This window comes from Salmo trutta, chromosome 17 (genome assembly GCF_901001165.1).
Source record: "Salmo trutta chromosome 17, fSalTru1.1, whole genome shotgun sequence".
Classification (NCBI taxonomy): Eukaryota; Metazoa; Chordata; class Actinopteri; order Salmoniformes; family Salmonidae; genus Salmo; species Salmo trutta.
The window spans coordinates 52,227,804-52,244,979 of NC_042973.1; the positions used below are offsets into that span (position 1 = coordinate 52,227,804).

A 17,176-nucleotide genomic window follows, 5' to 3' on the forward strand; every position below is an offset into this window, starting at 1 on the left:
TGTTCGGTCCTCTATTTCCTGTAGTCCACAATCATCTCCTGCGTGAGCCATGTAGACCGATGTTGAAGGCTGGGAGAGGCTTGTCACCTGTTCTACAACTTCCTGCTGCTGGTGTGGCAATGCGCCATGGAACTATGTTTAATTAAATAAGAATCTGTTCCCCTCCCTTCAGACACTCTGTCTAGTATGGTGGTCTGGCATTCACAGGGCATACAGCACTGTGGCTCTCTCATCTTTGACCTTTTGACTTGAGGCTTGTAAGAGAGCTGACAATAATTTCTCCAACACATGCAAAGGGTTTAAAATAAGAAACTTGCGTCTGTACTACATACATGGGCCTAGGTCTACATCTTCACTCCTCTCCTCCTACTCTACCAAGTTTGTCCAAGTGTGGTTTGAGGTTGCTACAAAATACTAGGCTCATGTCTACGTCTTTCTTCACCCCATCTCCTTTCTTCCTAGTTCCCAAGTTTGGTTTGAGTAGAGGTCGCAACAAACTACATAGGCCTAATGTACATATCCACCGCTCTCTCATTTTTCCTCCCCAAGTTGTGTGGTGTGGTTTGAGGCAAACTACATGGGCATTCATCTTCTTCAACCCTCTTTCTCGCTGTTTTCTTTCCTCTTCCAAAGCCGCCTCCAAGTTTTGTTTGTGTGGTTTGAGGTCGCAACAAAGTATTCAGTAATTGTAGTCGACTTTCACGCTCAGATGGCCTCATGGCGTGTTTATTTAGCAAAGATCAGATACATTCACCAGGGTGTTTCTGTAATTGACACAGTGGGATAGCTAGTTATTTACCCATATACAGCACGCCTGGTTGGCTGGTATACTACAGAGCACATGAACAGGATATACAGCGTAATATCAATGTGCATGACTTTAGGCTATATTTTGAGGGCTGAAAGTTTGAAAAATGTAAACCACCACGACCGAAACTGAGTCAATTTCAGCCAACAAAGGTAAATCCCAAAATCACGTTAGGTTGTATGAAGCGTCCCTGTGGCAGTGGCACATGCTATAGGCTAATAAAATGTATATGCTCTACAACACAGGGGATGAGTTAGAAGGGTCTACTATCCAAGGTGAGTGGAATCAGCTTAGTATTGTCACAATACAATCGTCTTTTTAATTTTTTTTTACTTCGATACCATCTCGATACCAAAGTGAAAAAGAAGGCGTATTAGCCAAAGTCACAGAATGGCACTTGATCCAGACAGATTTTTTGAGTTCAATATCATTACATTTGAATTTTTTTGATATATCAATTATACAATCAATTTGACTTTGGTAAAAAAAAAATCTAACGACCATAGCATAATGTCATAATTTATTTTGTATGTTAAATCTCTAGTCTATTGATAAACTGTATATCAAGATGTAGCCTAGGCCTATTTACAATACAGGTGAATGAATATTCAATAGGATTGTGTGCATTCATTGAGTTTAGCATTTTCTGGCTGAATTCATGGGGCTAGAGATGAAAACCAATCTGTTCCCCTTCCATTTGGGACTTATTGTACTGATCAACAATATTTGCATTGAAGAAGAAATCTCTCTTTTATAAAAGTGTGCGTGGTCTTTCTTTAAGACCCATTATGTCATTCACACACACTCAGTTCGAGGCTCGAGGAAAGATTATCTTGAATAGGAGTGAACAATAAGTTTCAACATTTCCACATGCCGTGTTGAATTATTCAATTGTGTTAACTTCTGTGCAGCGTAAGTGGTGACGCAGCCCAGACTCCCACTGAGTGCAGTTGTTCCTCGGGACATGCAAGGAGTAAGTGCAGCAGGCACGGTGCTCTCGCACTGTAAGGGGACATCGGCTGCGCTGATACAGATCCTCAATCAGTAGACAACGTGACACACATTTGACAGAAGTACTGAAAGTAATACATTTTAGTACCAAACCGTTTTTCATGTTCTAGTATCCAAAAAGTACCAAAGTTTTGGTATACCGTGCAACACTAAATCAGCTGCCAGTCCAGGGGTTGTGTACATGATTGGGGCACGCAACGGGAAAATGAAATCCTGCTACTCGTGAGTTCCGGCCGCCCAACTACCTGCCTGCCTGCTCGATCCAATCCCCTCCTCCCTTCTCCAGACAATCTCTGGAAACATTCTCACTTCCCTCATCAACTCATCCTTGATCACTGGCTGCGTTCCCCTCTGACTCCAGAGTCGCTCCCCTCCTCAAGAAACCAACACTCGACCCCTCTGACGTCAAACTACATAACGGTATTCCCTTCTTTCTTTTCTTTCCAAAGCACTTGAGTTTGCTGTCTGACCAACTCTCTCGCTATCTCTCTCTCAATGATCTTCTTGACCGTAACTAGTCAGGCTTCAAGACTTGTCACTCACCCGAGACTGATCTTCTCTGTGGCACTGAGGCACTGCACTGCCAAAGCGGACTCTCGGTCCTTTGTTCTCATCCATCAGATCGTCCTCTCAGGGCTGGGTGTCTCAGGCTCTGAACAGTCTTGGATTGCATCCTACCTGGCAGGCAGCTACTACCAGGTGACGTGGAGCGGATCTGTGTCTGCACTACGTACTCACTACTGTTGTCCCTCAGGGCTCGGTTCTTGGCCCCTCTTCTCTCTATGCACCGTCACTCGACTCATATCCTCGCATGGTCTCTCCTATCATTGATATGCGGATGACACTCAACTACTTTTCTCCTTCCCACCTTCTGACACCCAGATGGCGACACGCATCTCTGCGTGCCTGACATATGTCGACCCACCACCTCAAACTCAACATCAACAAGACGGAGCTTATCTTCCTCTCTGGGAAGGCCTGATTGCTCCAAGACCTCTCCATCACGGTTGACAACTCCACGGTGTCCCCCTCCCAGAGAGCAATGAACCTTGGCATAACTCTGGACAACACCCTGTCATTCTCTGCAAACATCAAAGCATTGACTCGCTTGTGCAGGTTCATGCTCTACAACATCCGTAGAGTACGACCCTACCTCACACAGGAAGCGGGCGTAGTTCCTAATCCGGGCATTTGTCATCTCCCATCTGGACCACTGCAACACGCTGTTGGCTGGGCTCCCCGCTTGTGCCATCAAACCCCTGTAACTTATCCAGAACACTGCAGCTCGCCTAGTGTTCAACCTTCAAGTTCTCCCATGTCACCCTGCTACTCCACTGGCTTCCAGTTGAAGCTCGCATTCACTACAAGACCATAATACTTGCCTATGGAGAAGCAAGAGGTACTGCCCCTCCCTACGTTCAGGCTACGATCAAACCCTACATCCCAACCTGAGAACTTAGTTCTCCCACCTCTGGTCAACCCTACGGGAGGGCAGCCCCCGCCCAGCCCAGTCAAAGCCCTTCTCTGTCCTGGCACCCCAATGGTGGAATCAGCTTCCCGCTGAATTTGGACAGCAGAGTCCCTGCCCATCTTCTGAAAACATCTGAAACTCTACCTCTTCAAAGAGTAATTTGTGTGCTCGCACTTGACACTTTCCCCCTTTTACTAGCACTGACTTTCCCGATAGCTATCTTATTGAGGAAAAACGTACTTGCTATGACTGAGATGTGGTTGTCCCACCTAGCTATTTTAAGATTAATGCACTAACTGTAAGTCCCTCTGGAGTGTCTGCTAAATGACTAAAATGTAAAACATTTTGCAATGGAAAGTTTTACAATAAGCATTTATTATTGGACAAGTCGAGGTAGTCCCAGTCCATCCCTGTTTCAGTTAGTTTTTCCCCGTTGGTGCCTTGTGAACAGGACCTAGATGGAACAAGTGCACGCTACAGGGAAAATGACACATTATTGGGACGCAGAACCAGTATACAAGCAGTAACATTCAGGTGGCCATGTATGTATTAGATGTAAGTAGAAGCCTATGTATTGTTGTCCATTATTTTAATCAATTTAAGGTAGGATTAGGGTAAAAAAAATATATACAAAGATTTTGTGTGTGTGTGTGTATATGGGGGGGATTGGAAATTGATAGACAATTACAGTTGAAGTCGGAAGTTTACATACACTTAGGTTGGCGTCATTTAAAACTAGTTTTTTAACCACTCCACAAATTTCTTGTTAACAAACTATAGTTTTGGCAAGTCTGTTTGGACATCTACTTTGTGCATGAAACAAGTAATTTTTCCAACAATTGTTTACAGACAGATTATTTCACTTATACTTTACTGTATCACAATTCCAGTGGGTCAGAAGTTTACATCCACTAAGGTGACTGTGCCTTTAAACAGCTTGGAAAATTCCAGAAAATGGAGTCATGGCTTTAGAAGTTTCTGATAGGCTAATTGACATCATTTGAGTCAATTGGAGGTGTACCTGTGGATGTATTTCAAGGCCGACCTTCAAACCCAGTGCCTCTTTGCTTGACATCATGGGAAAATCAAAAGAAATAAGCCAATTGTAGACCTCCAGAAGTCTGGTTCATCTTTGGGAGCAATTTCTAAATGCCTGAAGGTACCACATTCATCTGTACAAACAATAGTACGCAAGTGTAAACACCATGGGACCACGCAGCCGTCATACCGCTCAGGAAAGAGACGCGTTCTGTCTCCTAGAGATGAATGTACTTTGGTGCGAAAAGTGCAAATCAATCCCAGAACAACAGCAAAGGACCTTGTGAAGATGCTGGAGGAAATCGGTACAAAAGTAACTATATCCACAGTAAAACGAGTCCTATATCGACATAACCTGAAAGGCTGCTCAGCAAGGAAGAAGCCAATGCTCCAAAACTGCCATTAAAAAAAGCCAGACTATGGTTTGCAACTGCACATGGGGACAAAGATCTTACTTTTTGGCGTAATGTCCTCTGGTCTGATGAAATAAAATAGAACTGTTTGGCCATAATGACCATCATTATGTTTGGAGGAAAAAGGGGGAGGCATGCAAGCTGAAGACCACCATCCCAACCGTGAAGCACGGGGGTGGCAGCATCATGTTGTGGGAGGGACTGGTGCACTTCACAAAATAGATGGCATCACGAGGAGGGAAATTATGTGTATATATTGAAGTAGCATCTCAAGACATCAGTCAGGAAGCTAAAGCTTGGTTGCAAATGGGTCTTCCAAATGGACAATGACCCCAAGCATACTTCCAAAGTTGTGGCAAAATGGCTTAAGGACAGCAAAGTCAAGGTATTGGAGTGGCCATCACAAAGCCCTGATCTCAATCCTATAGAAAATGTGTGGGCAGAACTGAAAGTGTGTGCGAGCAAGGAGGCCTACAAACCTGACTCGGTTACACCAGCTCTGTCAGGAGGAATGGGCCAAAATTCACCCAACTTATTGTGACAAGCTTGTGGAAGACTACCTGAAATGTTTGTTAAGTTAAACAATTAAAGGTAATGCTACCAAATACTACCTGAGTGTATGTAAACTTCTGACCCACTGGGAATGTGATGAAAGAAATAAAAGCAGAAATAAATAATTCTCTCTATTATTCTGACATTTCACATTCTTTCAATAAAGTGGTGATCCTAATTGACCTAAGACAGGGAATTGTTACTAGGAATAAATGTCTGGAATTGTGAAACTGATTTTAAATGTATTTGGCTAAGGTGTCTGTAAACTTCCTACTTCAATTGTACATTGATACAACCCACACTCTATCTGCAATATTAAAACTGATTGAACCCTAAAATAATGTGGGCAGCAGCTTTGGATGGGCAGCAGGAGCCAGGAGGGCATGTGGGTTGGCTGGGTAACCTTTCCCTCTTGGACAGAGGCCCAAGTGGAGCAGAAAGCCGCTCGCTAGTTGGTGACTGACCGCCTTAAGACGCATTGGAGGGACGCCATCTAAGCAGAAGACTGTAAACAAAAATAACTGGACTCGACTGGGGTTCTGGGATGTTGCTTATTTTTAGTTTTAGAAGACTTATTTGTTAAGGGCCCTTTTCAAACAGCAGTTTACTCTGGTTTTAACAACTACCGTAGTAGCTTATTTTCTTTATTTGGAGGGCTTTTCTAAGCCATAAATACACCAGACTAGGAACCTTTTGTTTTATCTGGGTCTGCCTTCAGTGTATCTTGGTCTGTAGTAGCTGGTTGTAACAGGCTGCTAGTCTTTCTGTATCCCTGCAACAATCTTCTTCACCTGACGCTAGATTTGCATTCTACCTCCAGCTAGACCACAGTTGACTTGCTTCAGCCTAAGCCAGGTTCCTACTTGCCTATCTTTGTTAATCCATTCACTAGGGTGTCCAATCAAAGACACATCTTTTGACCAATACGTAAAATAAATTGTCTATAATCCTCTAAGAAATCCGTTGGTTCAAACCTCGTGTCTCCTACCATAATCCGATCAAAAGTTATTTCAGTTTTTTACCTTTTGTAGGGTGGCCAGAAATTGGGTGACTAAATCAATGGAGGCCAGAGGAAAAAATGGAAAAGCTGTGCAAGAATTAAGGCCAACTAACAGGCTAACCTTTGAACTTGTCATCTTCTCAAATCCGGAGGACATAAAACGATATAAAGGTCAAATAGATATTACGTGATATTTTCATCTTAATGCAAAATTCCTGTTCTTTTAAAAATATTTCTCACAAAAACAAGCACAACTCTGTGAAATGTCAACCGAGCACTGAGCGTACGGCAAGCTTTTTAGTTTCAAAGCCTTTAAACTTTAATTCAGTTTGTCGTTTTTATTTGGCTTTTTGCGACTTGAAAACGATTTTGCAGACCACAAAATCCTTAAGATGCTTACTCGACGTGGCATCGCTCTGTCAACAGAGCTCGGTGCTTATCGGATGTATTGGGTTACAAAATCTTTTTTTTAAAGATGCTGAATGTTTATGATATGTTCAAGAAAGACCCCACTGAATGATTCAAAACATGAAGAAATTCTATTTGTCTTGGTAAAATGTGTTTTATAACACAAGGAAGTGAAATTTCATTACCAAAACGAGTTTTCATCCACTCTGGGCCGAGTGGGTGGACACGCTATGTTCACACCCTGACTCAGCCTAATTTGTATCCCTCCTCATCCATAACCACCGTCACCAGGGATACTCCATATGATTATGGAGCTAATGGGGCGGGTCTTGTCATCAGGCCCTGGCTGCCTCTTGTCAACATGAAGCCCTATTCACAGCATGATTGGACACGTCTGTCTTCATCAGGGGAAATGCAACAATGAAAATTAGGCCATATTGAGGCAGAATTGGAGTTAATGCTGAGATGAAAACATCTTAATGGGGCCTTCATCAGAGCACTGATGTACTGATTATGGACAACTGTGATGGTCCTCCAGCAGGCAGCAGCACCTCGTATGGAAATTAGATGAGATATCACAGAGCTGTGTGTGTGTGTGTGTGTGCCCGTAGCCGGGGTGACTGGAGGTGCAGCCTGCCCTGCCTGTGTGATCTGCGCCTAACCGCCACCTCGTATGGAAATTGGTCAGATATCACAGAACATAGGCCAGACAGACTTACAGACATTGCTACTTCATTGGTGCCTGTTGTCAGGTGCTTTTCTGGAAGGAGAGTGATGTGGAGACTGCTATGCCTGTGTGATCTAACTACCTCCGCGCCAAGGCTAGAATACTCAGCCCTGTGGCTTCTGCATCTCTGGTTGAGTGGTATTTCTATTCTGAGATAGTAGTTATTCATCCACTCTGACAACCAATACCTGGCTGGGCCCTTCCCGTCTGACTTGTCAGGTTGGAAAGAGAATCAGAAGCGAGATGGAGACCCTTTTATACACTTGACAGCGGTCTGATGTTAGGGGGGGGGTAAAGAAGAGCTTTTCCTCTGTGTTTGAGAGTGACAAGGCTACATTGCAGTTGGACTGGGCAGAACCACTGATCTACAAATCATCTTTCATCCCAAATCTAACTACTCATGGATCAAGATAAGTGATTTCTGTGCCTTGCCCTGCTCAAACTGATCCCTTCCAACATGTGGTTTTCTCTCTTGGTCATGTCGAAGCAGCACTCAGTGGCATTATAAATTACTATGGCTTTCTTGAAGAACAAGTATCACTATTCAGGATAGTCTGGTTATTCTCAGAAAATGTATGTTTCGCTTGTCTGCCCTTCCTCAGAAATGTTAAGCGCTCATCCACGACACCACAATGTAAACTGCGACTTTTCATCCCCAAATAAAACGAGAGCGTAAGAGCCCTCCTGAGGAAAGGAGCATGAATTATAACTAAGTGTGGGCAGTATCCAGATAGTCATACCTGCTAGGTAAAGCCCCGCCTTATCTCAGCGCACTGGTCACCGTCGCAGCACCGCGCTCCAGCAGGTATTTGTGGTCACCCACAAAGCCAATTCCTCCTTTGGCCGCCTTTCCTTACAGTTCTCTGCTGCCAATGACTGGAACGAACTGCAAAAATCACTGAAGCTGGAGACTCATATCTCCCTCACTAGCTTTAAGCACCAGCTGTCAGAGCACCTCACAGATCACTGCACCTGTACATAGCCCATCTGTAAATAGCCCATCCCAACTACCTCATCCCCATACTTTTATTTATTTTGCTCCTTTGCACCCCAGTATCTCTACTTGCACACTCATCTTCTGCACATCTATCACTCCAGTGTTTAATTGCTATATTGTAATTATTTTGCCACCATGGTCTATTTATTGCCTTACCTCCCTTTATCCTACCTCATTTGCACACACTGTATATAGACTTTTTCTATTGTTTTATTGACTGTATGTTTGATTATCCCATGTGTAACTCTGTATTGTTGTTTGTCGCACTGCTTTGCTTTATCTTGGCCAGGCCGCAGTTGTAAATGAGAACATGTTCTCCACTAGCCTACCCGGTTAAATAAAGGTGAAGTAAAAAAAAATACCGTTCCTATACCATAGGCGATTGATTGTCTCTGCTGTAACGAAGCTTTCTCTTGCAACCTAGCCATTTAGCTAGCAGGTTAGCAAACCAAATGCATAGCTGGCACCCTGAGCTGGAGAGAATTTATTTGGCATATCTTACATAGTTTTAAGCAGTGGCATAGACTGAGTGAACTATTATTTTCAATACAAAAAAAGTATATTTCAAAATACCCCGGTATATGGTATGTACGGGATACCGCCCAAGCCTAATTATTACCCAAAGAGGGAGAGCCTTTCCTTACAAACATTGGTAATCTTTCTTTACCACAACTCTGAATTGAACCAACACAAAGCAGCACTGGATTATATCACAGGGTGTGGGCCTATGAATGGTGAAAAAAAATGTATAGGCAGAGAGACATGTGATTCCTGAAACGATCCCAACCAAGCTAAGTAAAAGCCATATATTCCAAGTCGAAGGTGTTAACTGGCCATTAATTTAGGTTGCATACAGAACCCAGCAAACGTGTGACGCTTTGAGAAGGTGGCTGACGACATGTATTCTCGTAAATGATATCGCTGTCTCAGTGCTGCCTCAGTGACAGTCTCTATAATGGGAGCAACTAGGGAAAGTGTAGCAGTGCAGCTGACATGCTTCTGCGCTCAGACCACAGCAAATCTACAGGCATATGGTCCCGGTAAATCATGTGATTTTGTGGGAGGAGCAACAGCAGTTATGCTAATGTCAGCTTGAACCTGTCAGCTGCTCTAGGACCTGTCAGCTGCTCCGAGGTGTCTTGGAGCCAGGTCACTTGCCACATCACAGCGACAGGCCCTCCTGGCCTAACTGACTTTCTCTGGTCTGGGTCATCATTATTGGGGCACACTAGCAAAACAGTTGCAACTTGAAAACGAGTGTTTCTTATTGGACAAGCTGGAGCCAGTTTCATTTGAAATGATCCCCACTGGAGTGAGCTCCCCAGTGACAGTGTATGGCTTTTACATGTGGGAGCCCTTTCCAAGCAAGGGGAGTAAAGAAAGGAAGAAGGTTGTGAGTCATTTCGATTGGAACTTGCATTTGGTGTGGTGGCTGGGCAAATGACCACTGGCACTGACTGTTCGATTCCCGGGACCACGCATACGTCTAGCTTGGGTAGTGTTGAAGTGTTTATCCAGCATTGAGATCATTATTATGTTTCAGCAATTCACACCACATGCATCTAGTTAAAGAGAATTGTATTATGTATAGGGCTGATGCCAATTATTTGACTGGTCGACTTTTTTGTTGTTGTCGAGCAGTAGCAGATATCTGTATTTTGTTATGGCCTGTCTTATTTGCGCCCATCTCAGTGAACTAATCCATTGCGGAGGCCGAGACTAATCCATTGCGGAAGCCACGGGGATGGCACAGTCCAAGAAGGGGAGTGTGGCTGCACAATGCACGTCTCCAGAATGCACGCTCTCCCGCCAATTTGTGCACATTCATTGTTAAATAACTTAATTGTGTGAATTGTTTGTGTTTTGATTAGAGGTCGACCGATTAATCGGCATGGCCAATTAATTAGGGCTGATTTCAAGTTTTCATAACAATCGGTAATTGGCATTTTTGGACGCCGATTACGTTGCAGCAAGGAGCCAAGGTAAGTTGCTAGCTAGCATTAAACTTACCTTATAAAAAAACAATCAATCTTAACATAATCACTAGTTAACTACACATGGTTGATGATATTACTAGTTTATCTAGCTTGTCCTGCGTTGCATATAATCGATGCGGTGCCTGTTAATTTATCATCGAATCACAGCCTACTTCACCAAACGGGTGATTTAACAAGCGCTTTCGCGAAAAAAGCACTGTCGTTGCACCAATGTGTACCTAACCATAAACATCAATGCCTTTCTTAAAATCAATACACAAGTATATATTTTTAAACCTGCATATTTAGTTAATATTGCCTGCTAACATGAATTTCTTTTAACTAGGGAAATTGTGTCACTTCTCTTGCGTTCTGTGCAACAGAGTCAGGGTATATGAGCAGTTTGGTCCGCCTGGCTCGTTGCGAACTGTGTGAAGACCATTTCTTCCTAACAAAAACCGTAATTAATTTGCCAGAATTTTACATAATTATGACATAACATTTTAAGGTTGTGCAATGTTACAGCAATATTTAGACTTAGGGATGCAACCCGTTATATAAAATACAGAACGGTTCCATATTTCACTGAAAGAATAAACGTTTTGTTTTCGAACTGATAGTTTCTGGATTTGACCATATTAATGACCTAAGGCTCGTATTTCTGTGTGTTTATTATATAATAATTAAGTCTATGATTTGATAGAGCAGTCTGACTGGGTGGTGGTAGGCAGCAGCAGGCTCGTAAGCATTCATTCAAACAGCACTTTCCTGCATTTGCCAGCAGCTCTTTGCTGTGCTTCAATCATTGCGCTGTTTATGACTTCAAGCCTATCAACTCCCGAGATTAGGCTGGCAATACTATAGTCAAAGGTATATGAAATACAAATGGTATAGAGAGAAATAGTCCTATAATTCCTATAATAACTACAACCTAAAACTTCTTAACTGGGAGTATTGAAGACTCATGTTAAAAGGAACCACCAGCTTTCATATGTTCTCATGTTCTGAGCAAGGAACTTAAACGTTAGCTTTTTTACCTGGCACATATTGCACTTTTACTTCTCCAACACTGTTTTCGCATTATTTAAATCAAATTGAACATGTTTAATTATTTATTTGAGTTTAAATTGATTTTATTTATGTATTATATTAAGTTAAAATAAGTATATTCAGTATTGTTGTAATTATTACAAATTATATTGTTGTAATTATTACATTATATATACATTTGTTTTTAAATGTCCGATTTTTAATCCGTATCGGCTTTTTTTGGTCCTCTAATAATCGGTATCAGCGTTGAAAAATCATAATCGGTCGACCTCTAGTTTTGGTTGTTAGTGTCTATTTACATATATCACCAGTAGTACAGTGCCTTGCAAAAGTATTCACCCCCCTTGGCATTTTTCCTATTTTGTTGCATAACAACCTGTCATTTAAATGTATTTTTATTTGGATTTCATGTAATGGACATACACAAAATAGTCCAAATTGGTGAAATGAAAAAATATATACTTCTTTCAAAAAAATGCAAATTGGAAAAGTGGTGAGTGCATATGTATTCACCCCCTTTGCTATGAAGCCCCTAAATAAGATCTGGTGCAACCAATTACCTTCAGAAGTTGCATAATTAGTTAGATTGCACACAGGTGGACTTAAATAAAGTGTCACATGATCTCAGTGTATATATACACCTGTTCTGAAAGGCCCCAGAGTGTGCAACACCACTAAGCAAGGGGCACCACCAAGCAAGTGGCACCATGAAGACCAAGGAGCTCTCCAAACAGGTCAGGGACAAAGTTGTGGAGAAGTACAGATCAGGGTTGGGTTATAAAAAAGATCCGAAACTTTGAACATCCCACAGAGCACCATTAAATACATTATTAAAAAATGGAAAGAATATGTCACCACAACAAACCTGCCAAGAGAGGGACACCCACCAAAAGTCCAGGCAAGGAGGGCATTAATCAGAGCAGCAACAAAGAGACCAAAGATGACCCTGAAGGAGCTGCAAAACTCCACAGCGGAGATTGGAGTATCAGTCCATAGGACCACTTTAAGCCATACACTTCGCAGAGCTGGGCTTTATAGAAGAGTGGCCAGAAAAAAAGCCATTGCTTAAAGAAAAAAATAAGCAAACACGTTTGTTGTTTCCCAAAAGGCATGTGAGAGACTCCCCAAACATTTGGAAGAAGGTATTCTGGTCAGATGAAACTAAAATTGAGCTTTTTGGCCATCAAGCAAAACGCTATGTCTGGTGCAAACCCTACACCTCTCATCACCCCGAGAACAACGTCCCCACAGTGAAGCATGGTGGTGGCAGCATCATGCTGTGGGGATGTTCTTCATCGGCAGGGACTGGGAAACTGGTCAGAATAGAAGGAATGATGGATGGCGCTAAATATAGGGAAATTCTTGAGGGAAACCTGTGTTCATCCCGGTCTTCCAGAGATTTGAGACTGGGATGGAGGTTCACCTTTCAGCAGGACAATGACCCTAAGCATACTGCTAAAGCAATACTCGAGTGGTTTAAGGGGAAACATTTAAATGGTTGGAATGGCCTAGTCAAAGGCCAGACCTCAATCCAATTGATAATCTGTGAGATGACTGAAAGATTGCTGTACACCAGCTTAACCCATCCAACTTGAAGGAGCTGGAGCAGTTTTGCCTTGAAGAATGGGCATAAATCCCAGTAGCTAGATGTGCCAAGCTTATAGAGACACCCCAAGAGACTTGCAACAATTACAGCTGCAAAAGGTGGCTCTACAAAGTATTGACTCGGTGGTGGGGTGGGGGGGTGAATAGTTATGCATGCTCAAGTTTTCAGTTTTTTTCTTATTTGCATCTTCAAAGTGGTAGGCATGTTGTGTAAATCAAATGATACAACCCCCCCCCCCAAAAAAAAATATCAATTTTAATTCCAGGTTGTAAGGCAAAAAAATAGGAAAAATGCCAAGGGGGTGAATACTTTCGCAAGCCACTGTACATGTCCAATTCATTTCTAATCTTCAATGTTTGTTTGGTTACTGTAATGTCTGTTAATGCATTCAATATATCATTATTCCAGTCTTTTTACAGTTCTCAATGTTGGAGTGAGTGGACACATTGTGTAGTTTAGTTTGAGCGCACAAACTAAGCTACACTTGTGGGAATTATTGTTTTGTTTTATTTAATTCCATTTAGGAGATTTGTCAATTTTGTCATTGTCTTTTGTTTGGAGCGCTCCTGTCAATGTTGAGTAAGGACGTGCACCTGATTTACGCATAGAAGTAGGCCTATAGGCTTAATGTACCACCACTAATGAGCTGTGGAGTAATGTATTCTTCAACTCAAACAGCAAGCTAACAAAGTCTGTTTTTACATCTATTGAGAATGACAATTCCAATGTATTTGAGAAATCGTTCCAGCTCTCTCCCTTTCATAACCACTCAGCGTGAAAGGGATAAATATCATTCTCTGATCCAGTGGAAACATGATAAAATAGGCCTACCTGATTACTTCATATCCCCTGTGCAAATAGCCTACAGCTGTAGCGGGAAACGGAGGGCCCAGAATATTTTATTTCCCCAAATGGGCAATGTTGCAAGGAGCTTCAGGCAGGACCCAAGTTAATTGTTGATAAAAATGTTTCAAGTTCGTTGCAGACAGGCCAGGCCATGCGTAGCCAATGTGATTTATAGGATTTTTTTTTTTTTTGTCAGGATATGTTTTACCTGCAGGCTGTAATGTTTTTATTTGTTTGCTATTTTTACATAGATGGCAATAGAAGTTACCTTTTAGGTTTATCATTTTCATTGTAGATTTAGATAGCATTTTGATTAACTACATGACAATGATTTTGAGATGGAGACGTTATTATAAATGATATGAAACTGTTCCACAGAAATAAATTGGCATTCCACATGAAAGTTGGCTGACTCCTCGTGTAGCCTATTATAGGCAACTTCAGGAGCGTAACAGCAGAAACTGCAAAAGCCAGTAGGAGCTCTTTCACTCACTCACACACATTTATAAATAATATGGAAAAAATACACGTTTTAAAATTTCAACCAATCGGTTGGTCAAAAGAACAGACTCCTTTCGGTCGACCAAGTTTTTTTTTTTTTTTTTGTCGGGGACAGACCTAATTATGTGACAGGCAGCTGTGTCTGAGATTTTAGATGTATGAGAAGGCAGGCAAAGCTCTCAGCAAAATGGCGTCAGAGAAAGGCTGCCTGGATCTGGCAACTAGATAAATGGTGTCACACACCACTGCCCGTTGCGGTGGTTTAGTGAGACGTAGCATTGGATGGGAGGATTACAAAGCGTCCCTCTGACTCACTACAGGCCCATTGTTACTGTATAGGGGATCTATCTGTGAATAGTGTTCTCTCCAGCATCCGAACAATATGCAATTGTTTCCGCTGTTGCTGCGCTCGGGATAGCATAGAGAGAATTCATAGATTGGGCACCATCACAGTAGGATTACTGTAAAATGGGGTTAGTCTATTCTAGTGATTGTATTTCTAAGTGCTGATGGTGGAAGCTGGTAGGTTACTCCCTGTTCCATCGCCAAGCTAGACCAGCGCCTGAGGAGGGAGATGGTGATGGGCTACAATCCTCTCTCTGCTAACTCCCAGCGTTTTAGAGAGGCGTTAGGAGGGTACAACATTTTGCAACAACAATAGAAAGGGAGCTTTTCTTATTGGACAATTTCAGATAGTACAGTACCTCTCTGCTTCACTGTGTTTAGGACTGCCATCTTCTGGTTAGTGCTGACTGACCACAACACTGCTGTGCCGAGGCCTTGCTGCTGAGTGGATCCTGTACAGATATCTGTCGGGGTTGTTGGTGAGGGGCAGTGAAGTCGCCCCTTGGCTTTGTGAGTGTCTTTAAATTGTCGTTTGGGTGTATTGGCTCCAGTAGGAAAGTAAAAAAATAAAAATAAAAAAAAAAATCCCCTGAAAGAAGAGTTATTTGTGAAGTGTGTTGGATCTGGGTTATTTAAAGAGTTGGCTTTCCAGAGGACCGACAGTGAGGAGTCAGAATGTCGTTTAGGTCGTCCCTTGGCGTCTCGGCCGAGCGTTTGGGCTCTATGTGTAAGAGATGGATGGCTCGTGTCCAAAGGTCTGTATACTTGTAACTCTCTCTGTCCCTTTATTTAACCTAGTCACCCTTTCCCTGTTTGTCTCCCTCAGTCCCTCTGCTTACTATCCCATTAACTAATCACCAGGTCTGTGTGCCAGTCGCCAGCTTTCTCACACCAGGAGTCCCTTGGGTCCTCAATTGGATGTACACACACACACACTAGAGCTGGCCGGTATACCTTATTTTATTGATGCACAGACCGGTTTGGGTTAATACTTTACCTTCTATAATGTTATTTTAATGTTTGGTTTGTTAAATGTGATACACACGGCGTAATGTACTAGAGGTCGACCGATTTTATGATTTTTCATACCGATTATTGGAGGACCAAAAAAATCCGGTACCGATTTAATCGGCCATTTAAAAAAAAAATGTTATGATTTTTTTCCTATATATTTGTAATAATGACAATTACAACAATACTGAATGAACACTTATTTTAACTTAATATAATACATAAATAAAATCAATTTAGTCTCAAATAAATAATGAAACATGTTCAATTTGGTTTAAATAATGCAAAAACAAAGTGTTGGAGAAGAAAGTAAAAGTGCAATATGTGCCATGTAAAAAAGTTTAAGTTCCTTGCTCAGAACATGAGAACATATGAAAGCTGGGGGTTCCTTTTTAGCATGAGTCTTCAATATTCCCAGGTAAGGAGTTTTAGGTTGTAGGAATTATAGGACTATTTCTCTCTATACCATTTGTATTTCATATACCTTTGACTATTGGATGTTCTTATAAGCACTGTAGTATTGCCAGCCTGATCTCGGGAGTTGATAGGCTTAAAGTTATAAACGGCACAATGCTTGAAGCACAGTGAAGAGCTGCTGGCAAACGCAGGAAAGTGCTGTTTGAATGAATGCTTACGAGCCTGCTGCTGCCTACCACCGCCCAGTCAGACTGCTCTATCAAATCATAGGCTTAATTATAATATAATAACACACAGAAATACGAGCCTTAGATCATTAATATGGTCAAATCCGGTAACTATCAGTTCGAAAACAAAACATTTATTCTTTCAGTGAAATACGGAACCGTTCCGTATTTTACCTAACGGGTGGCATCCCTAAGTCTAAATATTGCTATAACATTGCACAACCTTTGATGTTATGTCATATTTATGTACAATTCTGGCAAATTAATTACGGTCTTTGTTAGGAAGAAATGGTCTTTACACAGTTCGCAACGAGCCAGGCGGACCAAACTGCTACATATACCCTGACTCTGTTGCACAGAACGCAAGAGAAGTGACACAATTTCCCTAGTTAAAAGAAATTCATGTTAGCAGGCAATATTAACTAAATATGCAGGTTTAAAAATATATACTTGTGTATCAATTTTTAAGAAAGGCATTGATGTTTATGGTTAGGTACACATTGGTGCAACGACAGTGCTTTTTTTGCAAAAGCGCTTGTTAAATCATCACCCGTTTGGCGAAGTAGGCTGTGATTCGATGGTAAATTAACAGGCACCGCATCGATTATATGCAACGCAGGACAAGCTAGATAAACTAGTAATATCATCAACCGTGTGTAGTTAACAGTGATTATGTTTGTTTTTTTATAAGGTAAGTTTAATGCTAGCTAGCAACTTACCTTGGCTCCTTGCTGCACTCGCATAACAGGTAGTCAGCCTGCCACGCAGTCTC

General features: G+C 41.9%; 1 protein-coding gene across 10 annotated transcripts in view; it reads left to right on the plus strand.

Moving 5' to 3' along the window:
• The window catches only part of LOC115152391 (CUGBP Elav-like family member 2), a 68,551-nt gene that overhangs the window by 10,621 nt on the left and 40,754 nt on the right, over positions 1-17,176 (plus strand). The window contains exon 1 of one of the 10 annotated variants that reach the window (XM_029697227.1): positions 14,790-15,504. The exons of the other annotated variants lie outside the window; for them this stretch is intronic. Within the exon in view, the coding sequence (XP_029553087.1) occupies positions 15,425-15,504 (80 nt within the window). The 5' untranslated portion in view covers positions 14,790-15,424. Of the gene's footprint in view, positions 1-14,789; positions 15,505-17,176 lie in introns of those variants that run through there. 10 annotated transcript variants of the gene reach the window in all.